The sequence below is a fragment of the Manihot esculenta genome, chromosome 10 (genome assembly GCF_001659605.2).
Source record: "Manihot esculenta cultivar AM560-2 chromosome 10, M.esculenta_v8, whole genome shotgun sequence".
NCBI classification, from domain to species: Eukaryota; Viridiplantae; Streptophyta; class Magnoliopsida; order Malpighiales; family Euphorbiaceae; genus Manihot; species Manihot esculenta.
Window position 1 is genome coordinate 9,877,670 of NC_035170.2, and position 27,651 is coordinate 9,905,320.

General features: G+C 40.2%; 2 protein-coding genes across 7 annotated transcripts; one reads left to right on the plus strand and one right to left on the minus strand.

Moving 5' to 3' along the window:
* Positions 1–946: 946 nt before the first annotated feature.
* LOC110621551 (cell surface glycoprotein 1-like) lies at positions 947–22,571 on the plus strand. The gene is made up of 2 exons (XM_043960668.1): positions 947–1,397; positions 22,441–22,571. Exons 1-2 carry the CDS (start codon positions 947–949, stop codon positions 22,569–22,571), a joined length of 582 nt encoding a protein of 193 aa, XP_043816603.1.
* On the minus strand, positions 22,513–27,383 carry LOC110623858 (expansin-A13). 6 transcript variants are annotated; one of them, XM_021768859.2, is made up of 4 exons: positions 27,301–27,383; positions 27,088–27,201; positions 24,862–25,610; positions 22,513–22,979 (listed from the first exon to the last, which is right to left on the minus strand). In XM_021768859.2, exons 3-4 carry the CDS (start codon positions 25,428–25,430, stop codon positions 22,670–22,672), a joined length of 879 nt encoding a protein of 292 aa, XP_021624551.1. In that variant the 5' UTR covers positions 25,431–25,610; positions 27,088–27,201; positions 27,301–27,383; the 3' UTR covers positions 22,513–22,669. The 6 variants fall into 6 exon arrangements, with proteins under 6 accessions (XP_021624551.1, XP_043817066.1, XP_043817069.1 ...); XM_043961131.1 differs by having other exon boundaries at positions 26,990–27,201; XM_043961134.1 differs by lacking the exon at positions 27,301–27,383 and having other exon boundaries at positions 24,862–25,465; positions 25,570–25,610; positions 27,088–27,280.
* Between the last annotated feature and the right edge of the window lie 268 nt (positions 27,384–27,651).

Sequence of the window (27,651 nt, forward strand, 5' to 3'; positions counted from 1 at the left end):
ACTTGACAGAAAGTGATTTGCCCAGACCACCAGATAATCTGCCCAAATCACAGCCCAAATCAGACAGCAAACAGCAGAAATCAGCACTAGAACTGAAACCATTGCCAAGCCACCTCAAATATGCCTACTTGGGAGCTGGAAATTCACTTCCAGTCATTATTTCTAACCAGCTCAGCCAAGAAGAAGAGGAAAAGCTCCTTGATGTGTTAAAGAAGCACAAAAAAGCAATTGGGTGGACCTTGGAGGACATAAAAGGCACCTCAAGACCATTCGGTGGAGGCTCATCTCACCAGAATCAGAGACAGGATGCAGCACATGAAGCTATTGACATACGGAGTCCACAAACAAGCAAGGTTTTCAAGGTTAATGGGCATCGTTTGAAGAGATTCTATGAAGGTTTTACTATCCATGTTGTGGAGGAGGTTCCCTTGGATCCCCCTTCCCAAGACTGCTGAGCAAGACACTGAAGTCCAGCCCAAAACAGAAAACAGGGCGCTACTGGGAGGCAGCCCAGATGTAGTGATTTGCCCACTGCTTGCCCAAATCGCAGGGCAAATCGACTGAATATACCATAGTCACAAGTGATCGGGGCAGTGATTTGCCCAATTGCCCAGATAATTTGACCAAGATCACCGGTCCAATCGCAAAATCAAGCACATCATCAGAAAAGGGCGTGAACAGTACCAGCCCAGCAACTGCAAAGGAGAAGCGATCTGGCCAAGTGATTTGCCCACTGCTTACCCAAATCACTGGTCAAATCACCCTGTCAAGAATCCAGAGGGCCAGCATTAAATGATCAGGGCAGTTCACATACCCAAATCACTTTAAGTAGTTCTTTTCTTTTATTTTTTTTACTTTTTACGCTACTTATTGTCTTTTATCTCTTCTTCTTCAAGATTTCTCCTCTCCGACCCACCACTCACCCACCGGCAAACTCAAGACCACAATGGTAAGAATTAAGATGAAGGCCACCGGCGGACCGTTCATGTGGAAGAAACTAGGGCTGCCGAAACCCATTCCCTCTGACAGTGACGATGAAACGTGGGACACCACTCCACCGGCCACCACCAGCACCGACACGCCACCGGCTACTGAAACAGCAACAGGACGCACCGACTCACCGGCCGTCCAGACATATCACGGCCAGAAACGGCCAAGAACTCAGTCGCCACCTCCACCGCCGAGATCAGAGCCAGAACCAGAAACCACCATTGCCACACATCCTGCAGGTCATGAGGAAGGCGATGCAACCACTGATGTGCCCAGCAATTTGCCCACTGATGCGCCCACTAGTACGCCCAGTGATTTCACCAGCCATGTGCCAAGCGCTATGCCCAGCGATGTGCCCACTGATGCGCCCACGGACTTGCTCAGTGATACACCTAGCGATCTGCCCAGTGATTTGCCCAGTGCTTGCCCAAGTCACTGGTCAAATCACCCACAGGCCAGGAAGTCCCTTTCCCTTTTCTCCTTCATTTCTCTATATATATATTCAAACATTGAGGACAATATTTGGGATAGGTGTGGGGGTACTGGAGAGTATTTATTCACTGATCACACCATCTTTTGATTTCTATTTGTTTCTTATTGTTTCTTTTTGTTTCTTTTTGCATTATTCTTACCCCTTTTTGCACACACCAGAATTTTTTTCACACTTTTTGCACACACACAGAATTTTGTCTTGGTTTTTGCTCTACTCAACATAGATAACAAGGTTAAAAGAGTTTCCTTATCTCATGACCCCATTGATTTGCCACCCTTTTAAGCCTAAATTGAATCATTCACAGTATGTTACCTTCACTTAGAAAGTTCTTTACTTGAATTGAATCCTTAAATTTGTTGTGGTCAAGGGAAATAAAAATAAAAATACATGCAAATAAAAAGCTAGTGTAACTCCCTATGAGCTGATTTGCCCAAACTATCATGACAAACCAGCACAAAGCACAAATCACAAACTTGTTCCAATGGTCTAAGACTATGAACTGAGCCTAATAGCCACTTGGAGAAGTAACTGACTGAGTAACCGGGGGTGTATCACCCATGTACACAATCGCGTAAAAAGGTCAGTAACTTTTTCAAGCAAATAAGTTTCGATGGTCTAGACTATGAACAGAGCTAGTGGCCACTTGAACAAGTGACTAACTGAGTAACCGGGGGTGTATCACCCATGTACACAATCGCGTAAAAAGGTTAGTGACTTTTTCAGGCAAGGATAAGAATAAGTGCTGCTGAAAATAAAAATTAAATAAAAAGGAGAAAGAGAGAATGTGGCAAGTCACTCCTAGGGGTTACATTAAACCTAACATAAAAGAATAAGCATGATTGAATCAAAAACCTTTCCCTTGACCATGGTAGGTGAAAGGAAACAAGGAAAGGAGAGGATGACCTTAGTGCATGTACTCTATACTGTGATAGTTCAGATTAGGAGTCTAGGGGGGGCTGATTAAGTGGTGCTTAGGTTCTAAGGAAAAAGGGGGCTTGATTGACTAAGTTATTTGTTGCTTGAGGACAAGCAAAAAGCTAGGTGTGGGGGTATTTGATCAAGCATAAATTAGCCACATTTTTATTATCTTTTTTATTGCTTATTTACACATTTTTTAGCTTAATTTATGGTTTTTATCTTGTTTTTACAGAAAAGGAAGAAATTGGAGAATTGGAGAAAAAGTGCAGAAAGTTGACAGAAAAGTGATCGGGTCAGTGATTTGCCCAGTGATTTGTCCACTGCTTGCCCAAATCAGGCTGAAGCAGAAACCTGAAGGCAACAGGCAGAAGTGATAAGGTCAGTGATTTGCCCAGGACACTCGAAGACACTGGCCAAATCACTCGCAGAAGACAGAGAGAACTGACTCGCAGAAACGTGATCGGGTCTGTGATTTGCCCAATCACTTGAAGAAACTGGTCAAATCACCGGGCAAATCACTTTCACAGCAGAAACTTACAGCAGAGCGGGAAAATGGGCAGAAAACAGAAATCCGAATTTTCAGAAGTCCAAATCCAATCCAATCACTTCCAACACAAAACCAAGAGCCACGAAAGAGTCTCTCATCCAAGGAATTCCAATTGCAATTAAAATCAACATCAAAAGAGGAGTCAAACACCAAATCAAAGAGGGATTTTAAAACCCTAGATGGAGAGAAATTCTGCAGCTATAAAAGGAGAGCCTCCAAACCAGCAAAGGATCATCTTGGATCAGCAACTCAACTCGCCAGAAACTCTCCAACATTTTTCTTCCTTTCTCTTCTTTTCATCTTTTTGTATTTAGTCCACCATGAGTGGCTAAACTCTTTCTTTTCTAGTTGAAGTTGGTGAATTTCAGATTTGTGTGATGAATTGGGAGATTTAAATCTCCATTGTTAAACTTCTATTTCTTTTCAATATTTATGCAATTTGAGCTTTCCATAATTATTACTTTGCTTTTAGAATCAATAAGGGCCCATTGTTTTTAAATTGCTTAAGTAATATTATTTGAATGATTTAGGTCTGTAATTGCTTAGGTTGTTCAAATACACATTTAATCAAATTGCATGATCTAGACTTGACCACGCGGTTGGCAAGGTTAGAATTAGGTTTCTCTAAGTCTTAATGCAGTTAACAGTTGTTCGATGCTATAATGCCCCAAGGACGTTCCTTGGCAACTTGTTAACTAGTGTTTGATTAGCGAACGTTTCCTAATCAAACTAGAACTAAGGTGTGAGAAGCGTCTTCCACATCCAAAACTAATTTATTGAGATAAATAGGAGTATTAAAGAATCAATGATCAATTCCAAACAATCTGAAAAAGATCCATACTTCAACTAGAAGCTTTTCTCTTATTGATTTACTCATATTTAAATTATTGCTTTCTTTTGCTATTTAGTTTTAATTCATCAACTCAAACCCCCCTCTTTTAATTATTTGTTATTTACTTATCTTGGTTATTATTAGGAAGATCTTTAGTGTCAATTCCCTGTGGTTCGACCCTATTGCCACTATCTACAAGTTTATTGTTGGTTGATAATAGGCTTATTTTTGACGGCTTCGACAACCGCCTATCAGTACAGTATGGAATGTAAGACCAGTGGGACCCATTCTACGTTCGCTGGCACTATGTAAGAGAAAGACCAGGACCCATTCTACGTTCTGGCACAGTTGGACCATGTTATGTTATGCTATGTAAGAGAAAGACCAGGACCCATTCTACGTTCTGGCACAGTTGGACTATACAGAGGGCTAATGGTGACAAGTTCATCCTTGATGTGATTAGCTGTGATGTGATGCATTTCATGTTATCATATGTTTTAAATGTTTTATTATTCTGCTCACTGGGCTCTAGTAGCTCACCCCTCTCCCAATTTCCCCAGGATTGCAGGTACAGGGTAGACCAGGAGGTTTACAAGAGTAATGAAGTCTTGTGTATGTAATAGATAGTGTGGACATGATAAATGTATTAATGTTATGTAAAAGTACAGTTTCAGTCATGTAATGATATTGAGGATTAGAGATTGTGCTTGACTTTATGTATGAGGTATCCCTTTTAATACATGATCTTAGATCTTTTTATGATGTTTATGTAGACCAACTCAACATATGATGTTTTGCCCATTGGGGCATTGAGGAGATCCCACTGAGGGATCATGTTTATAATTTTGAGTATGTTCAGTGCATGCACAGGTTGAGTTTGGCATATGAATGAAAGAAAAGTTTTAAATTTTTATGTATGTTGTTGATCATGTATGGGATTAAACAGGTTTTCAGGTTGCATGTCAGGCTTGCTACGGGTCTTGGCGGCCTTAAGCTGACCCGGATCCTAGCGCCGGTAGCGGTCCGATTTTCGGGTCGTTACAGAATGGTATCAGAGCCCTAGGTTCATAGGATCGGACCTAGAGTGTCGGGCTCATAGATGTTCTAGAAGGTCAAGCACAATAGGAAGATCATGTCCACTAGGATAGGATGTTGAGTCCTGTCTTGTATGATGATGTGAAATGCCATGATTATATACATGTGCATTGATACTATGATATGAATGATGTATATGTCATGCGGGTTCATGTGTTTCCACATGAACCATATGATGCTAATGTTTGTGTGATGTGTACTATTTTTCAGAAAACAGGATGAGAGGAACCCGTCGATCGGCAAGATTGACTGGAGTACCACCTGAGGATGAGGGCACGAGCACCCGTCCTCCTACATTGCCTAGGGCAATGTCTTGTAGAGCCAACAGAGAAAGAGTGTCAAGGGACCCTAGAAGGTCTTTTGATGCTAGCCGAAGGGGGACTGATAGAGGAGGAAGTTCTTCAGATGTGAGGGAGGTTATGGAAGAGGATTAGAGGAGGGATGGGAACCTGGATGTGGGCATGGAGGAAGAGGGGACAGGGGAGTCTCAGGGAGGCGTTCAGGCCTCGGGGTATGGTTTTCCACCCTATTATCCACCCTTCCCACAGGGTTCAGGGTATCCGATGGGAGGCACATCGGATTACTCCAGCTTTAACCCCTACCCTACCTACATGCCTTATCCACCTTTCTATCCACCTTATACACAATACCTAGCTTATCGACCCTCACCCTTCTATCCTAACCCGGCAAACCCCACCTCGGGGAATGCTGCACCCCCACCTCCACCACCCACAGAAAAAGCAGCCCCAGTTAATCAACCTCCTAGACCTAGCTCAGCCAATGGGAGCAAAGTAAAGATGACAGATTACCTTAAGCTGGATGCTCCCAAATACAAGTCAGGGGATGACCCCTTTGAGTACCTGAGAGTAGTGAAGACAATAACTGATGAGCTAGGGGCAAATGACAGCAGGGCCATTCAGATGGCAGGGTTCACTTTAAAGTGCAAGAAGGCACGGGAATGGTTCAAGTGTTATGTGGACCCGAGACTCGACGGCATTACATGGGAGGAATTTGCGAATGAGTTCGCTGGATGGGCTTTTCCAGACAGTTCCAGAGAACTGAAAATGATTGAGTTTGAGCAACTGAGGCAGACAGAGCACATGAGTGTAGAGGAGTTCATGGATAAATTCTTGGAGCTATTGCCTTTTTCAGGGCAAGCTCTAGATACAGATACGAAGAAAGCCAAGAGATATGTTATGAAGCTGCATTCTAGGTACTCCTCGTTGATTCAGTCAGTTGAGAGGGAAAGTTTCCACACTATGGTGGATATGGCTCGAAGGATGGAGGCGAGTGCTATAGTTGAGGGGTCAGTGAAGCAGTCAGTGACCCAGTCTTCAGGGGTTAAGACCCCAGGCAGAGAAGGGCCAGGTCTCTCTTCTCAGAGCTCAAATAAGAAGAGGTAGGATAACACCACCAAGAAGCCGAAGAAGAATAAGTTTTGGAATTAGTTGAAATCCGGTCTGAGATTTGGTGGTGGCTCGAGATCAGGCTCAGATGGTACAGAATGCCAAAGGTGTGGGAGGCCGCACAGGGGAGTGTGTCGAGCTGGGACTAATACATGTTTCAGATGTGGACAGGAGGGACACATGGCTCGGGAGTGTCCTAGAGCATCTTTTATGGGCCAGCCCTAGCAGACAGCTTCTGGTAGTGTGGCACAGTGACAGAGCGGTTGTCGAAGCCGGTCAAAATAATCAATTCATTTATCAACAATATAAATACTGTAGATAGTGGTGAAAGGATAGAATCCACAGGGAATTGATACTTACCTATCTTTCTTGTCAAGACCAAATAAACAAACAGAAAATAAATAGACAATGAAAATAAAGTGCAAGTAAAGTAAAAAAAGGGGTTTTGAGATTGATTCAATTAATCTAATGGTGAAAGCAAATAAATAAAGCAAATAAAAATAAAGAGGAAACAATAATGATAAAAGCTCTAGTTGAAGATTCAGATTCACTTTAGTTGATAGGATTGATCATTGACTCATATGTTCCTTTGTTGATTCAATAAATTGGCCATGGAGATTGAAGAAACTTCTCACATCCATTGTCTCTCTTTAAGATTAAATCAATTAGGGAAAGTCCTCCAATTAATTACTAATTAACAATTGCCAAAGAACGTCTTTGAGCCTTAGGCCTTTTACAATAGTCAATTGCATAAAGATATAGAGAGAACCAATTCTAGTCACCCACATGCATGGAGACAACACTAGATCATGCGATTTCCTTGGTGATGCACCAAGTGTTCTTATGGTTGAATAAATCAAGCAATTTCGGACTTAAAATCACTCAAACCAACAATATATTACCTTGCAACAAAGAATCAATGGAGATCTTAAATAACAAAGCAATAATGTCCTTAAGCATGAAATCACAAGAATACTGAATAACAAAAGATAAACAATGTAGTCCAAGTCTCTCAATCCACAATACAACTAAAGCTTCACTTGTTCTTCAACTAGAAAAGAGGTTTCAGCCTCTCATGGCTGAAACAAAAACCAAAAATAAAAGAAAAGAAGAAAGGTAGAAGAAGAGATGTGAATTTCGTAGGTGTCTCCCAAGGGGAGCTTCGGGACCCTGTAGAGGCTTCTTATGTGGCTTTTTATAGTTGAAAAGTGTTGCCCTAGGTCATACTTACTGTCCAAGAGGTATTTTCTGCCCAAGATGTGTCTGAAAAGGAAAGAATCGAGCTTTTCGGCTTCAGAAGGAAGGCTGCGCGAAAATGCACTGCTGAAGGAAGTTGGTGCGCGCGGTTTGCTCTCAGAAAGGGAAGGAGGCGCATATTGTGCTTCCTAAATAAGTTTAGATGCTGACCTTGCTTCCTAATTAGTGTAGAGGCTGCCCAAGGTGCTGCCCATATGCAACTTGCTGCCCAAGTTGTTGCAAAAGAGGAAAGAATCGGACTGCAAGGCTTCAGAAGGAAGTTGGCGCGCAGATTGCCTTCAGAATAGGAAAGGAGCGTACCTTGTGCTTGAAAAGGAAGGAAGAGCGATCCAAGGCTGCCAATAGAGGAAGAAAAGTCGTGGCTTGATGTTCATAAGGAAATATGCACGTACTAAGGCTTTCAGAAGAGGAAGGATGCGCGGATCATGCTTCCAGAAGAGGTGGCGCGCGCATGGATTGCAAAAGAGGCAGGAGAATGCAGTCATTAATGTGCAGAAGTGGAAAGATATATGTCCAGTCTTTCCTTTTTAGGTGGAGCCTTCATTTGAATTTTAAACGCTGAACGCAGAAGAGGCAAGTGTGCCTTGATGAGACCTTGCTGCCTAAATTGGAAGATTTGACTGCTGCAGTACGTGCACATCTTTGAATAAGAAAAGAAAGATCTGCGATTCAAAATTCAAATAATTTCCTGACTGAGCTTTCCTTATTTGCTTTTGTCTCTGCACTTTCCTCATTTGAAGACTTTCCTTTTCTGAAAACCTGCCTTATTTGAAAACTTTCCTTTCTTAGCACATGTTCTAAATAAGGTAGGAAAGATTCTGCAGTTCGAATTTCGGACAGTTTGCTGACCGTGCTTTCTGACTCTTTCCTTATTTGGCACTTTCCATATATGAAGACTTTCCTTATTTGGAACTTTCCATATATGAAAACTTTCCTTTTCTGGAACTTTCCATATTTGGCACTTTTTGGCAGTTTTAAGAGCATTTTCTCCAGATTGTCTCTTTACACCTAATATCTGCAAAACATGGTTAAAACCACAAAATTAGGTAGAAAAGGTGTAAATAAACATCAAGATTATCATGATAAAGTGGGTTAAATTATGCTCTGTCAAATACCCCCACACTTAACCTTTTGCTTGTCCTCAAGCAAACAAACACAGTTAAACAAGCTCTCTTTGCTTTGATCCTTATTTCCACTTAAGCTCTTACTCTAGACCCCTATTTTGAAGCATTGCAATAAAGAATATATGCATCAAGGTTACTTACCTCTTTCCTTGTTTCCCTTTACTCACCATGGCTAGGATTGGTTTTACTCAAGAGAGAGATAATACATGCACATTTCATTTGTTCAGTTAAGGACTTATTCTAGCTTTCAGAGTGACTTGCCCTTACCTTGAAGTACTTTATTCAGCCTTTTTGCACTTTAAACTTGCTTGAAAAAGTCACCAACCTTTTGACGTGAAGGTACATATTGGTGATACCCACCCCCAGTTACTCAATTGGTCACCTGTCCAAGTGGCTACTAGCTCTGTTCATAGTCTTTTGACCATTGGAACAGTTTTCAATTTGTGCTCATGAAGTCTAGGCCTTTTCTGAATTTATTTTTCTCAATGATTTGGGCAAATCAACACCAATTGCTAACACAAGTCACATTAAGTTTATTCACACATCAATCAATTCATTCTCTCAAATGAGAGTCATCAATATATTTTTCACCATGGCAAGCTTAAAGATTCAATTCAAAGGCAATTCCCAAACATGAATACATCTCATTGCAATTGATTCAATATAGGTTTAAAGAGTTATCACATCAATGGGGTCATGGAAAGAAAGTTCATCCAACATAGTTCATCAGTTTGAGTAAAGCAAATCAAAAAGAAGATTGTGGATGATCAAACACAAACTGAAAGGAAAACTGAAAAGAAAACGCAAACTGAAAGGAAAAATGTGTCTAAAGCAAACAATTAAAAAATTCAGAGATCCGCACCCCCACACCTAAATCATGCATTGTCCTCAATGTATAAGAAACATAAAAGAACAAAGGAAACTGAGTACTCCCCTGGGTGTGGTGTGCATGGTGCGATCCACTTGATCAAGGCTCAAGTAATTGGGGAAGGAAAAAGAGTCCCAACAGAATTAAGTACAAAGTGTAGCATGCCTTTTGATTTGGTCATAACCCATCTTATTTCTTTCATGTACTCATGAAGCAACATGATTAGCATCTCTTCTTTCAGATGAGGTGTGCCTCTTGCCCTTATGTTTGCATTTTTGAGATGATTGGGCAGCACTTTGAACTCCAGTTCATATTTCTCCATAGGTAGCTGCAATTTAGTACTGAATTCAGGCAAAACAAACTCTACCTTATCCGGCGGTTTGGGCAGGCATAGATCTACATGCTCCTTTGGTTTTGGATCTTGGATTTCCACTATTTCATTGTGTGCATGGGCTTTCTGCGATGGAGGAATGGCTGAATTGGATTCAGTTTGCTCCTTCTGTGCAGGACTTACCTGAAAGGGAGGTGGAAGAGGACTGTTCTACATTGGAAGCTGAAGTGTGAGGTTCGGCGGCCGAATGGTGGTGAAGTTCGGCTTCCAAAAGGTGGTGAAGTTCGGGAGCCGAAAGGTGGTGGTTTTGGTCTGCGCAAGGCTGATCTGCGCACCAAGCTGAAGTGGTGCGATCTGCTTCTGTTCATTCTGTGCATGGCTGCAGTCCACCTGTTGGATGCAACAGTCAGTTTCTTTTAGTTCTGGCTCTTTCTGGCTCTCTTTCCTGCAAAGATCATTATTTAGTATATCATCTTGATTTACATGAAAAACATCTTTACTCAAACAATCAGTGATATCTAAATCAACAACAAGTTCTATTTGATCCGTTTGTTTGGACAAACAGTTTTCTGGTTGTTTCTCTTCAGCACTTTGTTCTTGCACTTGTGAACTTTCATCATCATCCCACACATCTTGAAGCTCTTCCTCTCTTCTCAATGTAATAGCATTCACATTCTCTCTGGGATTGTCTTCTGTTTGAGAAGGTAACTTCCCTTGAGTGTCGGATCTGTTCATTGCGGATGTCAATTCCCCGATCTGCAGTTGCATCATTTGCATCATCTTTGCCATTTCGCCAGAGGCAAGATCTGAACTTGTAGGTGCTGGTTGGGCTTGATATCCTTGATAGTCCTGGTATTGGTCATCCTTAGCATAGTCGTAGTTCGGATAGTCTCCCCAATATGGATTGTATGTGTCAAAGTACGGATCATGTCTTGGCTGTCCATAGTATCCTTCAAATGCATGTACTTGTTGATAATTCTCATAAAGCATAGGACATTGATCAGTTAGGTGTCCTATTTGTGCACACATCCCACATGGCTGAGATCGCTCAAGTTGTTGGACATAATTTTCCAAAAGAGAGGTTAGATATGACAATCGAGGATCAATATTGGACATACTTATCTCATCCATGATTCAGATCTGCGATGGTGTCTGTGCCTTTGGCGAAAGGCTCGGCGGCCGGATGCAGAAGAGGTTAGGTGGCTGAATATGGAAGAGGTGCGATGGAGATGTTTCAGAAGAGTGGTGTGATTGGGTGACTTTTTTTTTCTTTTTTTTTTCTTCTTTTTTTTTTGTTCAGATAGTGTTCTTCGCAGTACAGATCGGGTCCTGAAAGAAAAATAAACAAGTTAGATCAACTCCCCGGCAACGGCGCCAATTTTGATAGAGCGGTTGTCGAAGCCGGTCAAAATAATCAATTCATTTATCAACAATATAAATACTGTAGATAGTGGTGAAAGGATCGAATCCACAGGGAATTGATACTTACCTATCTTTCTTGTCAAGACCAAATAAACAAACAGAAAATAAATAGACAATGAAAATAAAGTGCAAGTAAAGTAAAAAAAGGGGTTTTGAGATTGATTCAATTAATCTAATGGTGAAAGCAAATAAATAAAGCAAATAAAAATAAAGAGGAAACAATAATGATAAAAGCTCTAGTTGAAGATTCAGATTCACTTTAGTTGATAGGATTGATCATTGACTCATATGTTCCTTTGTTGATTCAATAAATTGGCCATGGAGATTGAAGAAGCTTCTCACATCCATTGTCTCTCTTTAAGATTAAATCAATTAGGGAAAGTCCTCCAATTAATTACTAATTAACAATTGCCAAAGAACGTCTTTGAGCCTTAGGCCTTTTACAATAGTCAATTGCATAAAGATATAGAGAGAACCAATTCTAGTCACCCACATGCATGGAGACAACACTAGATCATGCGATTTCCTTGGTGATGCACCAAGTGTTCTTATGGTTGAATAAATCAAGCAATTTCGGACTTAAAATCACTCAAACCAACAATATATTACCTTGCAACAAAGAATCAATGGAGATCTTAAATAACAAAGCAATAATGTCCTTAAGCATGAAATCACAAGAATACTGAATAACAAAAGATAAACAATGTAGTCCAAGTCTCTCAATCCACAATACAACTAAAGCTTCACTTGTTCTTCAACTAGAAAAGAGGTTTCAGCCTCTCATGGCTGAAACAAAAACCAAAAATAAAAGAAAAGAAGAAAGGTAGAAGAAGAGATGTGAATTTCGTAGGTGTCTCCCAAGGGGAGCTTTGGGACCCTGTAGAGGCTTCTTATGTGGCTTTTTATAGTTGAAAAGTGTTGCCCTAGGTCATACTTACTGCCCAAAAGGTATTTTCTGCCCAAGATGTGTCTGAAAAGGAAAGAATCGCGCTTTTTGGCTTCAGAAGGAAGGCTGCGCGAAAATGCACTGCTGAAGGAAGTTGGTGCGCGCGGTTTGCTCTCAGAAAGGGAAGGAGGCGCAGATTGTGCTTCCTAAATAAGTTTAGATGCTGACCTTGCTTCCTAATTAGTGTAGAGGCTGCCCAAGGTGCTGCCCATATGCAACTTGCTGCCCAAGTTGTTGCAAAAGAGGAAAGAATCGGACTGCAAGGCTTCAGAAGGAAGTTGGCGCGCAGATTGCCTTCAGAATAGGAAAGGAGCGTACCTTGTGCTTGAAAAGGAAGGAAGAGCGATCCAAGGCTGCCAATAGAGGAAGAAAAGTTGTGGCTTGATGTTCATAAGGAAATATGCACGTACTAAGGCTTTCAGAAGAGGAAGGATGCGCGGATCATACTTCCAGAAGAGGTGGCGCGCGCATGGATTGCAAAAGAGGCAGGAGAATGCAGTCATTAATGTGCAGAAGTGGAAAGATATATGTCCAGTCTTTCCTTTTTAGGTGGAGCCTTCATTTGAATTTTAAACGCTGAACGCAGAAGAGGCAAGTGTGCCTTGATGAGACCTTGCTGCCTAAATTGAAAGATTTGACTGCTGCAGTACATGCACATCTTTGAATAAGGAAAGAAAGATCTGCGATTCGAAATTCAAATAATTTCCTGACTGAGCTTTCCTTATTTGCTTTTGTCTCTGCACTTTCCTCATTTGAAGACTTTCCTTTTCTGAAAACCTGCCTTATTTGAAAACTTTCCTTTCTTAGCACATGTTCTAAATAAGGCAGGAAAGATTCTGCAGTTCGAATTTCGGACAGTTTGCTGACTGTGCTTTCTGACTCTTTCCTTATTTGGCACTTTCCATATATGAAGACTTTCCTTATTTGGAACTTTCCATATATGAAAACTTTCCTTTTCTGGAACTTTCCATATTTGGCACTTTTTGGCAGTTTTAAGAGCATTTTCTCCAGATTGTCTCTTTACACCTAATATCTGCAAAACATGGTTAAAACCACAAAATTAGGTAGAAAAGGTGTAAATAAACATCAAGATTATCATGATAAAGTGGGCTAAATTATGCTCTGTCACACAGCCAGCAGCTCCAGCCACAACTCAGGGCAGTGGCAGAGGTAGAGGAGAGGGGCAGCCTCTTCTTCTGGTTCCCGAGGTGAAGGTCCATCAGCTCCAGCCAGGATCTTCACCATGACTCAGCAGGAGGCTAACACATCCAACACCGTGGTGTCAGGTAATCTCGTCATTGGGTGTTCTGATGTGTATGCATTAATGGACCCGGGTGCATCTCATTCATTTATTGCTCCGAGAGCCGTCAAGAGGTTGGGTCTGATAGTCTCTGGGTTAGAGTGTCCCCTATGGGTCAGTGGACCCAAGTGTGACCCGTCAGTGGCAGTGTCAGTCTGCCAGTACAGTCCAGTTTTTGTTGAGGGAAGATGCCTCTCCGCCGACCTTGTGGTTCTAGATTTGACAGACTTTGACGTCATTCTAGGGATGGATTGGCTATCTACCCATGGTGCTACCTTGGACTGCAGAGACAAGGTAGTCAAGTTCAGAGATCAGAACGGGTCAGAGGTCGTCTTCAGAGGAGACAAGAGGGGTACACCTAGAGGTCTGATATCAGCTCTTCAGGCTCATAGGTTGCTTAGGAAGGGATGTCAGGGGTACTTAGCTCATGTGAGAGAGCTAGACAGTCAGGTCAGGGAGCCAGCCTCGGTGCCAGTTGTCAGAGAATTTCAGGATGTTTTTCCAGACGAGCTTCCAGGTTTACCACCTGCTAGGGAGATAGAGTTTGAGATAGAGTTGATGCCTGGAACTAGACCGATCTCTATCCCTCCCTACAGGATGGCCCCAGCCGAGTTGAAGGAGTTGAAAGAGCAATTGCAAGAGCTGGTAGAAAAGGGCTTCATCCGACAGAGTACCTCACCTTGGGGTGCTCCGGTCTTTTTTGTGAGGAAGAAGGACGGATCCCTTAGACTTTGTATCGACTACAGGCAGTTGAACAAAGTCACTACCAAGAATAGGTACCCTCTGCCAAGGATCGATGATCTATTCGACCAGCTAGCCGGAGCGGGTTGTTTCTCAAAAATAGATCTGAGATCTGGGTACCATCAGCTGAGGATAAGAGAAGAAGACGTGCCAAAGACAGCTTTCAGGACCAGATATGGGCATTTTGAGTTCCTTGTAATGCCGTTCGGGTTAACCAACGCCCCTGCAGCATTCATGGATCTCATGAACAGAGTGTTTAGCCAATACCTGGATCACTTTGTTATTGTCTTCATAGATGATATCTTAGTGTATTCTAGGAATGCAGAGGAGCATGCCCATCATCTGAGGTTGGTTCTGCAAACCTTGAGGGAACATGGCTTGTATGCCAAGTTCTCTAAGTGTGAATTCTGGCTGAGGAGCATTTCATTCTTGGGGCATGTTGTGTCAGAAAATGGAATAGAGGTAGACCCCAAGAAGGTAGAAGCTGTGGCTAACTGGCCTAGACCCACTTCAGTGACAGAGATTAGAAGTTTCTTGGGTTTGGCAGGTTACTACAGGAGGTTCGTTCAGGACTTCTCAAAGATTGCAGCTCCTCTGACCAGACTAACCAGAAAGAATCAGAAGTTTGCGTGGACTGACCAGTGCGAAGAGAGTTTTGAAGAGTTTAAGAAGAGGTTGACTTCAGCACCAGTGTTAGCTCTGTCATCTAGTGATGAAGACTTTACAGTCTTTTGTGATGCGTCCCGTGTGGGACTGGGTTGTGTACTACTGCAGAATGAGAGGGTGATTGCTTATGCTTCTAGGCAGCTGAAGAAGCATGAGTTGAATTACCCCACACATGACCTGGAGATGGCAGCAGTAATCTTTGCACTCAAGATGTGGAGGCACTACCTCTATGGGGTTAAATGTGAGATCTTCACGGATCACAAGAGCCTACAGTACATCCTGAGTCAAAGAGATTTGAACCTGAGACAGAGAAGATGGGTGGAGCTGCTGAGTGACTATGATTGCAAGATTCAGTACCATCCGAGTAAGGCGAACGTTGTGGCAGACGCCTTAAGCCGGAAATCACTCGGCAGTTTATCCCACGTATCGGCAGAGAGGAGGCCAGTGGTGAAGGAGTTTTACAAGCTCATTGAGGAAGGTCTACAGATGGAGTTGTCTGGTACAGGTGCCTTGGTGGCCCAGATGAGAGTGACACCCGTGTTTCTGGAGCAGGTGGCTCAGAAACAGCATGAGGACCCGGAGTTAGTGAAAATTGCCAGGACTGTTCAGTCAGGCAATGATAGTGAGTTCAGATTCGACAGCAAGGGGATCCTCCGCTATGGGAGCAGACTATGTGTACCAGATGACATAGGGCTAAAAGGAGACATTATGAGAGAGGCTCATAATGCAAGATACAGCATTCACCCCGGGGCCACCAAGATGTATCAAGATCTAAAGAAGGTTTATTGGTGGCCAGCTATGAAGAAAGAAGTGGCACAGTTTGTGTCAGCCTGCGAAGTGTGTCAGAGGGTGAAGCTGGAACATCAGAAGCCGGCTGGAACGCTTAACCCGCTACCTATTCCAGAATGGAAATGGGAAAATATAGCTATGGACTTCGTAGTGGGGTTACCGGCGGCGTCCAACAGATTGGACTCCATATGGGTGATTGTGGACAGACTCACCAAATCTGCTCACTTCATCCCTGTCAAGAGTGGCTATTCTATGGACAAGTTGGCGCAGGTGTATGTTGATGAGATCGTCAGGCTGCATGGGGTTCCTGTTTCGATAGTGTCAGATAGAGGGCCCCAGTTCACCTCCAGATTTTGGCGGAGTCTGCAGAACGCCATGGGTACCAGGTTGGATTTTAGCACTGCTTTCCATCCACAGACGGACGGACAGTCAGAAAGGACCATCCAGACCATAGAGGATATGCTCAGGATGTGTGTGCTGGACTTTGGCGGTTCTTGGAGGCAGCATCTACCTTTGGTGGAGTTCGCCTACAATAACAGCCAGCATGCTAGCATCGGGATGGCTCCATATGAAGCTTTGTATGGGAGGAAGTGCAGATCACCTGTTTGCTGGGAAGAAGTTGGGGAAAAGGCCTTGGTAGGGCCTGAGCTAGTAGAGATTACCAGCAGGGTAGTACCCATAATCAGAGAAAGGATCAAGACTGCTGCAAGCAGACAGAAGAGTTATGCAGACATCCGCAGAAGACAGGTCGAGTTTCAGGAGGGGGATCTAGTATTGCTCAAGGTGTCTCCTATGAAAGGAGTGGTTCGCTTCGGAAAGAAAGGTAAACTAGCCCCACGATACATCAGACCCTTTGAAATCTTGCAAAGGATTGGGAATGTGTCGTACAAGCTGGATTTACCTGCTTCAATAGAAAGAATCCATCCGATTTTCCATGTTTCAATGTTGAGGAAGTTTGTGTCAGATCCGAGCAAGGTTCTTAGTGAGCCTGATGTTGAAGTCCAAGAGGATCTCACCTATGTTGAACAGCCAGTACGGATCATAGACACCCAAATCAGAAAGCTAAGAAACAAGGAAATTCCGATGGTGAAAGTCCTGTGGAACCACCACAATTTGGAAGAATGCACTTGGGAGACACGGGAGTCTATGCTCCAGCAGTACCCTCATCTCTTTTAAGGTTAGATCTCTATGTGTCTATGTGCTATGTATGTATGTATGTTATGTTTTATGCCATGCTATGTGCTAGTTGAGGAACATTCGGGGATGAATGTTCTTAAGGGGGGGAGAATGTAATACCCGGCTAGACTCCGGTATCGGAATTCCTACCGTCCGGTGGAATCTCGGGTGTCGGAGACCTCTAGTAGGGTAGAAGCATGTTTTTACAAATGTTTTAATGTATTTCATGATTTTAAGTAAAAAGGAAATGAGTTTTTGCATGAAAACAACCTTGGAGGAAAACCCAGGTTCGGCCGCCGAACATGCATGCATTTCGGTTGTGCCTTAGGCCCCGAAGGCATAAGTGAGGGAAGTCCAGGTTCGGCCGCCGAACATGGCATGCATGCGGAGGCACGTTTCGGCCCCCGAACGTGGCTTGGCCAGCCACTATAAAAGGGTCCATTAGCCGAAAACGGGCGAGTTTTTCTCCCCATTGTCGGCCAAGGTGAGCTCTCCGCCGTTCCTCACCAATTCTTGAGTTTTTCCTTCAGATCTTTCAAGATTTTCATGAGTTTTTGGTTTGTTTTGAAGATTTTAAAGTTTTGAGCAAGTTTTGAAGTTTTGAGGTTCAAGGAAACTCAGCCCCTCCCATCTCCGAGTTTAGGTCGTCTCTCTCTCGATCTCCACGAGGTAAGAGCCGATCTTAAGCTCATTTCATGTTTTAAGTAAGTTTTAAGTCGATCTATGGGGTAGAATGCATGCTTAACTCATGGTTAGGTTTATGGGTTTTATATGTGTTTATGAACAATGTGAGTTGCTTGTGTGTTGTAGTTGGGGTTTTTGATGGTTTGATGCCCCTAGGAACTTGTATGTTTGCTTGTGTATGTTTGGGAATGTTGTAGAATAGGTTTATGCATGATTGGATAGTTTTGGAGGCAAATGTGCATAGAAGAGCTGAGTTTCTGCCACTAAGGGAGAAACCAGGTTCGGCAGCCGAAGGAACTTTCGGCCGCCGAACATGCTTGTGGAGGCAGCCTTCGGCTGCCGAAGCTTACCCCCGAAAGGAGACTTTCGTCTCTGTCTGGGAGTTTCGGCCGCCGAAAGTGCCGCCGAACCTGCCTGACTTTCGGCTCTGGAGGGACTTTCGGCCGCCGAACCTGCCGCCGAAAGTGCCCTGTCCATCCCTCTTTTGCATGTTTTTCTATGATTTTTTCACGATGTTTGAGGGGGTTTTTGGGGAGTAGTTTAGAGTTATGTTCATGTATGTTTGGTCCCTCATTTGAGTCCACCTGTGTAGGTTCGGACCCGAGGAACCGAGGACCCCAGCAGTGAGTCAGCTGCTCCGGTGTCTGGTCAGAGCTATCCAGAGGTGAGTGGAATAAACCTTTATGTTTTTAAGCAAATTAATCGGATAGTTTTGAGCATGTTCATGCATCATGAATGCCATGTGATGTTTTAGGTTGTTTGCATTAGAATCCACGAATATGTTGCATTGCACATTTTAATGTTGATGTGGATGAATGTTGGATGATCCATAGCCCTCGATCTATGATGTGACGATGTGATATGTACAGTACGGAATGTAAGACCAGTGGGACCCATTCTACGTTCGCTGGCACTATGTAAGAGAAAGACCAGGACCTATTCTACGTTCTGGCACAGTTGGACCATGTTATGTTATGCTATGTAAGAGAAAGACCAGGACCCCTTCTACGTTCTAGCACAGTTGGACTATGCAGAGGGCTAATGGTGACAAGTTCATCCTTGATGTGATTAGCTGTGATGTGATGCATTTCATGTTATCATATGTTTTAAATGTTTTATTATTCTGCTCACTGGGCTCTAGTAGCTCACCCCTCTCCCAATTTCCCCAGGATTGCAGGTACAGGGTAGACTTGGAGGTTTACAAGAGTAATGAAGTCTTGTGTATGTAATAGATAGTGTGGACATGATAAATGTATTAATGTTATGTAAAAGTACAGTTTCAGTCATGTAATGATATTGAGGATTAGAGATTGTGCTTGACTTTATGTATGAGGTATCCCTTTTAATACATGATCTTAGATCTTTTTATGATGTTTATGTAGACCAACTCAACATATGATGTTTTGCCCATTGGGGCATTGAGGAGATCCCACTGAGGGATCATGTTTATGATTTTGAGTATGTTCAGTGCATGCACAGGTTGAGTTTGGCATATGAATGAAAGAAAAGTTTTAAATTTTTATGTATGTTGTTGATCATGTATGGGATTAAACAGGTTTTCAAGTTGCATGTCAGGCTTGCTACGGGTCTTGGCGGCCTTAAGCCGACCCGGATCCTAGCGCCGGTAGCGGTCCGATTTTCGGGTCGTTACACTTTCATGGAATGCATCACATCACAAACAATTCACATCAAGGATAGACTTGTCACCAATAGCCCTCTACATAATCCAACAGTGTCAGGATGTAGAATGGGTCTCTGGTCTTTCCCTTAAACATAACATATCATAACATTCCAATGTGTCAGTGGCGTAGAATGGGCCTCTGAACTTTCATACCGTATCGTCATGATCATGCCATATCAAGGGCTAATGGGTCATCCAATATCCATCCACAACAACATCATATTATGCAATGCAACATATTCGTGAATTCTAATGCAAGCAACCTAATATACCTCATGGTATTCGTGATGCATGAATATGCTCAAAATTTAATTACTTTGAAACATAAAGATATATTCTACTTACCTCGGGCTGACTTTGAAGTAGCTATCTCACTGCTGGGTTCCTCGGGTCCGAACCTACACAGGTGGACTCAAATGAGGGACCAAATATACACTAACATAACTCTAAACATCTCCCCAAAAACCCCTTGAAACATCATAAAACATTCATAGGAAACATGCAAAGGAAGGCTGGAAACATAAAGATCCATTCTACTCACCTCGGGCTGACTCTGAAGTAGCTATCTCACTACTGGGTTCCTCGGTTCCTTGGGTCCGAACCTACACAGGTGGACTCAAATGAGGGACCAAACATACACTAACATAACTCTAAACATCTCCCCAAAAATCCCCTGAAACATCATAAACATTCATAGGAAACATGCAAAGGAAGGCTGGACAGGACACTTTCGACGGTAGGTTCGGCGGCCGAAAGTCCCTCCAGAGCCGAAAGTCATGCACTTTCGGGGGCAGGTTCGACGACCGAAAGTCCTTCCAGAGCCGAAGGTCACCATCCTTCGGGGGCAGGTTCGGCGGTCGAAACTCCCCTCCAGAGCCGAAAGTCCAACTTTCGAGGGCGAGTTTAGGCGGCCAAAACTTGCCTCCACAAGCAGGTTCGGCGGCTGAACCTGAGTTCTTCCAGAATGGCAGAACTCGAGCCTCTCACACACAATCAGCCAACCAAACCTTCTCAACACACAACCAACTATTCTAAAACATGCATATACACATTTTCAAGCATATAGGGGCTTAAAACTAGCCTATACCCTAACAACAACAATATTTAACATACATTAAACATACATTTTCCATTGAACCATCATAAACCCTAACCTTTAGATCTACCCTCAAACATGCATCAAAGCTTTCTAAAACCCCTCAAAACTTACTTAAAACATGAAAGAAGGGTAGGGTCTACTCTTACCTCTTGAAAATCGAGAGGAGAGGTGATCCAAACTCAGAGATAGGGAGAAATCGAGCTCCGGGGTCTCCAAGCTTTCAAAACTTTTATTTTTGCTCAAAAATCTTCAAAACAACGTAAAAACTCATTAAAACTCGAAGGGATTGAAGGAAAACACAAAATCAACCAAAGGAAGGCGAAATCTCACCTATACCCGAAAATAGAGAGAGAAAACTCGCCCATTTTCGGACACGGGGCCTTTTATAGGTGGCTGGCCAGATCACCTTCGGAGGCCAAAAGAGCTTCCGCAAGTCACCAACATTCGACGGCCGAACATGAGGTTCGGCGGCCGAACCTGACTTTTCCAACCTTGGTCTTTTCTTTCAAAACTCAATTTCTTTCTTCATTCAAACCATAAAACATGTAAATACATTTTATAAGAACATGATTTTACCCTTCTAGAGAGTTCCGACATCCGAAATTCCGCCGGAAAGCAGGAATTTCAATGCAGGGGTCTAACCAGGTATTACAGTCTATAAGATTTATCTTAAAGATGATAAAATAAGAATATTGTATTAAAAAGATCTAAACTTTTATAAATTCTATCTCAACCAATATACATTGGAAAAATTCATGTTTCTCAAGAGCTTTCAAATGATACCATAATCACAATTTATAAAAAAAATATATATATAGTAAGATATAAGCAATAAAAGATGTCTATCTAAAATATACTTAAATAAAAAAAATAAATAAACATATGCAATTTTTTTAAAAAAATAACAATAAAACTATGACATGTAAGGAATCGAACTCTAGTACCAATATTGAAAAATTAATAAATTTTTTAGGATCGAAATAAATAAACAACATATTAAAGTTCACCTTGTATAATGTAACCTATGCATAATCATATATTTTCAACGAACCGTATATGTATTTCATAATCTAAGGGTTACCTAGAATTAGAGTGTATTCTAATAATAATTTAAGTATCTGAATATCTATAGATTCTATGATTAATGCCATTTGTTCCACGTGAATATAATAAAAGATCACCCGATACATATAGGAGATAGCTTGACACCTACAAGAGCCTAATCAGAAAGAATAAATCAAGAGAATAACTTTTTATTCTTCAAAATTTCTTTTTGATACACGTAAAAATTTTAGAGAGAAAAGAATTTTATTGATGATGAAAAAAAACCTTTTTTCATAAGCAACATAGAATTCTATCAATCATGTTAGTAGAGGGAGAATACTGCCACCATCCACACAAGAGCAGTTACATGGGAGAATGGCTTTTTGCCATGTAACTCCTACAAATTTAAAATTTAATTTTTTTATTTTAATCTCTATAAAATAAATTAAAAAATTAAGTTATTATAAATAAAATACAGAATTTTATTTGAATGTATTATTTCTTTCAAATCTAAAATTACAGCATATTCAAAATAATTAAAAATAATATTTATTCTAAAATTTTTATAATTATTAATGCAAAATAAAATAACTATTAAATTTATACACGGCATAATTTAATTATATTTAAAAAATAAAAAATATTATATTTGACATACCATTTAAATTTTAATATTTTAATTTTATAAAATTGACTAAAATTACATTTCAATATAAATATTAAATCATTCCTCTAAAATTTAAATGTAAACATTAGGGTTTTTCTTAAGTAAATTAGCCCATCCGAATTAATAATTTGTATTGAAGTCGTGTTTTGTAATCATCTTAATTGATTTTTTTTAAAAAAAATTTACACTTAAAAGAAATCTATAATAGCCGAATAATGTGAAAGTACAATTTTTTAATACGTGAATTCACTTAACCAACTTGATCTAACTAGGTCTAGCATCACTTGGAACAAAATTACTTGCATAGTCTCCAGCTCGAGATATTTTTACTCATAATCTCCTTTTATTTTTGTTTTTTGAACAGCAGTCCACTTTCTGTTCCCAATAAACTCAATTGTGATTCCATCATCATCATCATCATTTGAAGCAGAAAATGTGAAATTCAACCTCAAAAAGAGCAGCAGATGTTATCAAAATCATGTAGCTCAAGTTTAGTTTTACATTACAACAATCACAGTGCTTTCAAAAAGATGACAGAAAAAAGAAAAGAATGGCTTCATCTATATATATGATTTGGGTTGATGGTGCTAACACTAAGTCTCAAATTGCTTGCCTTCAAAACTCTGCCCAAAGCTCCAACCCTTGGGAGCCACATTGTAAGAGGTAATTGTGATTCCATCACTATTAGTCACCTCAAATGAAAGAGGTTGATTCTTTAAATCAGCATTTATATGCCAGTTCTGTCCCCAGTTTCTACCCATTTGAAGCCAACCTGTTCTTGAACCTTTAATCTTCATTGCGGTTATATCACCTGCACCTGCAACATTGCTGATCATCACCGAAATGAAGATGCTGGATCCCGAGATAGTAAAGCGAATTCCTCCATCCTTTCTGCATTTGATTCTGTCCAACAAACTCACATTTAAGCGAAAGCGAATCACTTTAGCAGATCAAGGCTTCCAAGGCAAACTAGACCTTGCATTCACATCAGTAAGAACCAAATTCTCTCACACATGTGCTCGCACATGCACACCCATAGGAATTCTCAAGTAAAGCTCCTAATCCACAAATTTAGATCAATTGAAGTGTCTCCAGACTGCTTTAAGCAGAAAATGTCGCCTAGGGAACTCCATTCATCAACAAGTTGCCAAAATATAAATTATAGGTCAAACTCAGCAAAGGACATGAGCATGTCCTAAAGTAGAATTTTAATGAGTTGTACACAAATAATGCAAAGAAACTAAAGCTGTTTTTATGCAAGAGTAGATTGTTTGTAAACTGCTTTGCTCATTTCCTAAGCAAGGAGATCTGAAATAGCAAGGACTAGAATTGGCAAGAATCATATAACAATCACTACGGTCAAAGGTGAAGGCGGAGGCAAAAGAAAGCAGGAGTATCAGGACTCAGGTATTCATGCTTCAGCGTTAACCATGGCCTTCAAATTCATGTAACCCCCTAAATCTGGAAAAGCGAAGGACTCAATTATTGTTCATACCAAATTCTGTTCTTTTGTCTAGTTCTTTTTTTTTTTTTTTTTTGAAAACAAAATGATGCTAAATTGTTGAGAATTGCAGGGAGTCTAACAGATATGGTGTATTATGAAACAAGGCTCCAAATCATAGAAAACCTCCCCTATTGACACTCCCATGCCTTCAAAAGTCGCATAGGCTTATGGAGTGTGACATAATAAGGTGTTCCTATTCCTATGTGCTTTGGCTTTTTCCTCTATTGGTCATCAGTTCTATTCCTTTTCTTCTTTTTCCTGAACAAACATGAGTTGATTTAAAAATAAAAATGAAGAAATAAAAACCTTTTAATGTGAAGAAATTGTGTGGGAAGGTTTATGCAACTTCTGTACATGTAGACACACTTACTCGTGCTTGACTCTGGGATGAAAATATTACAATTTAAATTAAAATCTTTCAACTAAAAGGAAGCATAACCCTCTCCTAGAAATGAAAATAGTATAAAGACACTTTAGCTTAATTGAAAGCTAAATAACTTCAGCCATTACATAGAGACATTTAAAAGCAAACTTCTCTTTTTTTTTTCTCCCCAAGAAATAAAAGTAGCAAAATATTTGTATCATGCATAATGCATTATGATGAAAGTCTTTTACTCCTTTTAATAAATGATTGATCGGCTGTCTCCCACTATCTATTTATTTTATGCTATATATTTACTTTTCCTTTTCATCAAATAAAGGAAGACTTTTACTTCTTTTAATAAATGATTGGTGGGCCATCTCCCACTATTTATTTAGTTTGATAAATATTTACTTTTCTTTTTCATCAGATCATAAACCAAAAGCAAAAAGGTAAAAAGCATATTACCCTTAAGGAAAATTTTGCCCTTGTGCCAAGTTTTAATGCACAATCACTCACATAACTCTGTTTAATGAGTTTACATATTTTACCATAAGCATAAGTAGGAGTGTATTTCTAATACTCAGTCTACATGCACCATCACTACTATAAAATGAACATTATGCAAAATGAGATCCATCCATCTGATCCGCACATGTGCACCATGTGTCCATAAAAGTCCAATTTAGGGAAGACAAATTATGGACTTCAAAGCCTAACAATTAGTTCTGGGGAACAACAAGCAGGTGTGTGAATGGCATAAGTTTGCAGGGAAACTTGCATATGCTACCATGAAAATATATGAAGCAAAGCACGAGACAATATATACATTCATGCATACATTCTCACACGAAAGGAAAAGAACATCAAAGAAAATGAACATCAAAGAGAAAATGAAATTAAAGGAGGTGCATATGTACCTCCGGTACTGTATAGGCATGTTACCAGCCTTCCATATGGCAATCTTCTCATAGGACTCAATGGGAAGCACAAAATGTTTGTTTGGCGGGTTACAGTGGCCTCCACCATCAGAAGTGAATCCATAATTGGGAGCACAGAAATTAGTAACCGTCACAATGACAGAAGTGCCAGGGATGCACCACCGCAAGTCCTCCACACATCGCAACTCAAAGCATGCACCACAGATCTGGCCCCGCTCAAACAAAGCCTCACTAAGCCCCACCGTGGCCTTGCCATACCCTGCTTTCCCTAAATCTCCATAACCACAGGCTCCACCAACAGTGTCACGGGGGTCAGAAGCAGCATAGTATGTGGCATGTGCAGGTTGCCAATCAGAGAGGGAGGTCGAGTGGAGTGAAGGAGAGGAGGAGGAGGAGGAGGTGTGGGAAGTGGCTAATAATGAAAATGAGAAGAAGAATAAAAGAAGCAAGAGAGAGTGAATGAGGTTAAGAGGAGGTGCTGGTGACATTTCTTTCTTCTGAAATGATAACCATGAACATGGCAACCGCAAAATTTGAACTACCCTCATATCTCTACTATCATCTGCATAATACCTCAATCCTCCTAAATATTTTTTAAATTTTTGCTAAATATTCAGAATATTATTATAGCCAGAAATTTTTTTAAGAAAAAACTGTTAAGAAAATCCAAAAACTCCAGAAGCACACCTCCACAACTTCACTCCTTCAACGTTATCGAGGTTGACAACCTAAACACAAATTAAAATTAACCAATTATCAATCAAGAAAGGAACCTAAGATTAAAAAAAGAAAATATACAGCAACAAGAGCAAGGAATCCTCCACCATAATTCAAAGAAAAATAAAAGGGCATACACACAAATACAGTTCTTCTCCCCCAACTGTACTATTATTATTATTATTTCATTTTACAGTAATAATTCATTTGTAGAAGAGAACTTCTAATAATATGATTAATAATAGAGAGAACCTCATGTGAAAATGCAAAATATTTTCATTTGCAACTGTAATTATATGCAGGAAACATTACTCATTTTCACATACAGAGGATATTCAAACTCATGATATAACAAAGTATATAAACTAATAGGAAATTTAGAAAGTTTAAAATTTCAAAACTATAGAAATTCAGAAATAAAGCAAAAAGACATATTCAAACTCATGATATAGAAAGTAGAAACCTTCTCAAGTAACAAATTACAAGAAATTTATAGAATCACAACCCAGAAATATAACTACAAACAGCCAAGAAATTATAGGAAACACATAAATAAATGCAAACTAAGAAGAATATGCGACAAAGAATTTGACTCTACTGCAATAAATTCAACAGCAACAACCGATCCTGTAAGATGAAGCATCAAATCAAACTTAGAGCAAGTTCTCTCACAAATATGGAAAACACCAACTTTCCTAATTTTTTCATGAGCCATAAATAATTGTAAAATATGGAAATTAGCATTAGCAATTTCTAGAAAATTCCAGAGAAATTTCAAAAATCCAAAAATTTCTTTAGATCACCAAAACTTAAAATTACAGAATTCTGAAAATTCAGGGTGCTTAAAATCAGTGGAATGTCACGTATATTTTTTTTTCTAAAAGAATAAAAAAGATATATCAAGCTTAAGATCCGTGGAATCTCAATAATAAAAATAGTAATAATAACCAATAATAAGAAGAAGACAGAAAACTTTAACCAATCCCAAAAGAATAACAAAAAAGGAGGATAAAGAATGTACTGCTTATCTGAAATAAGCATAAGACTTCATGGACAGTAGGCTAATCTTAGTACAGTAGTTCAAACACCCTTTTTTTTCCTTTTTTGTTTCCTGGAGCAATAGATTTAGAGACAGTAAACGAAATTTCCAGGTTCTTTCAAAGCAGCAGTAACCAAAGTCCAAAGCTATAAAGAAATTAGCCAACACTAATAGAGCAAGTGTCAGGAAATTGCAACAGCATTAAACATAGCACACAAACAACTGGCATTTTAACAGCAAAAGATGTTATTTAACAGTCCCAAATCCATAAGTATTTGACAATTAGCTTGAAAACAACACCCAAGTTTAAAGCTAGTAGATTTCAATTAAGCTGATGTACTGTGTACAGACCCAAAAATGCAGATATTTGAACTGAAATGAGGAGATGCTACTCTCAAGCATGAAATATCCAGGCTCAGAACAGCATCAGGAAAAAAAAAAATCTCAACCTTAATAATTTGGGAAAAAGACGGTTTAAAAAATAAAGTAATGATTTCTAAGAGATCAAAACTGATAATGATGGGATCTTGCAATTTGAACTTCAGAATCCGTGAAGACGATGGCTGCATATAACAGGACGAGTATTTAAGAATAGAAAAATGAAGAAGAAGAGCATCAGAAAAGCAGTGAAGTACAGTTTTTCAAAAGTAATAGTGTAATACCTGGCAAGCCTGTTTGCATCAAACGAGAGAAAATAGAGAGAGAGAGAGTGGCACAAACAAACAAGGAAGGTTTCCAATAGCACTTGGTGCACTTAAGTTATTGTAAGGAAAAAAAAAGGTGCAATTAAATTTTAAAAAATATATAAAAATATTTTTAAAATTATAAAAATCTCTAATTTAATTATTATAATATTAAAAATATTTAAAATATTTTTAATTCTAATATAAAATCTAGAAAATAGGTTTACTCACGTTTAGGTAACTTTTGTTTGGATAATGTAATATGCTACGATATCATTTATCTGTCACTATGTCTACAGATGATGTGTTAGAGTCTCTCTTCACACTAAA

What these genes read in the sequence shown, in the direction of transcription:
- LOC110621551 (XM_043960668.1), top strand. Translation starts at nt 947, where the DNA reads ATGGTAAGAATTAAGATGAAGGCCACCGGCGGACCGTTCATGTGGAAG. An exon ending in TACACCTAGCGATCTGCCCA is followed by an intron (nt 1,398 to 22,440) that starts GTGATTTGCCCA and finishes TTTTTTGAACAG; the next exon opens with CAGTCCACTTTCTGTTCCCA.
- LOC110623858 (XM_021768859.2), bottom strand. Translation starts at nt 25,430, where the DNA reads ATGAGGGTAGTTCAAATTTTGCGGTTGCCATGTTCATGGTTATCATTT. An exon ending in ATGCCTATACAGTACCGGAG is followed by an intron (nt 22,980 to 24,861) that starts GTACATATGCAC and finishes TTTGTTGGACAG; the next exon opens with AATCAAATGCAGAAAGGATG.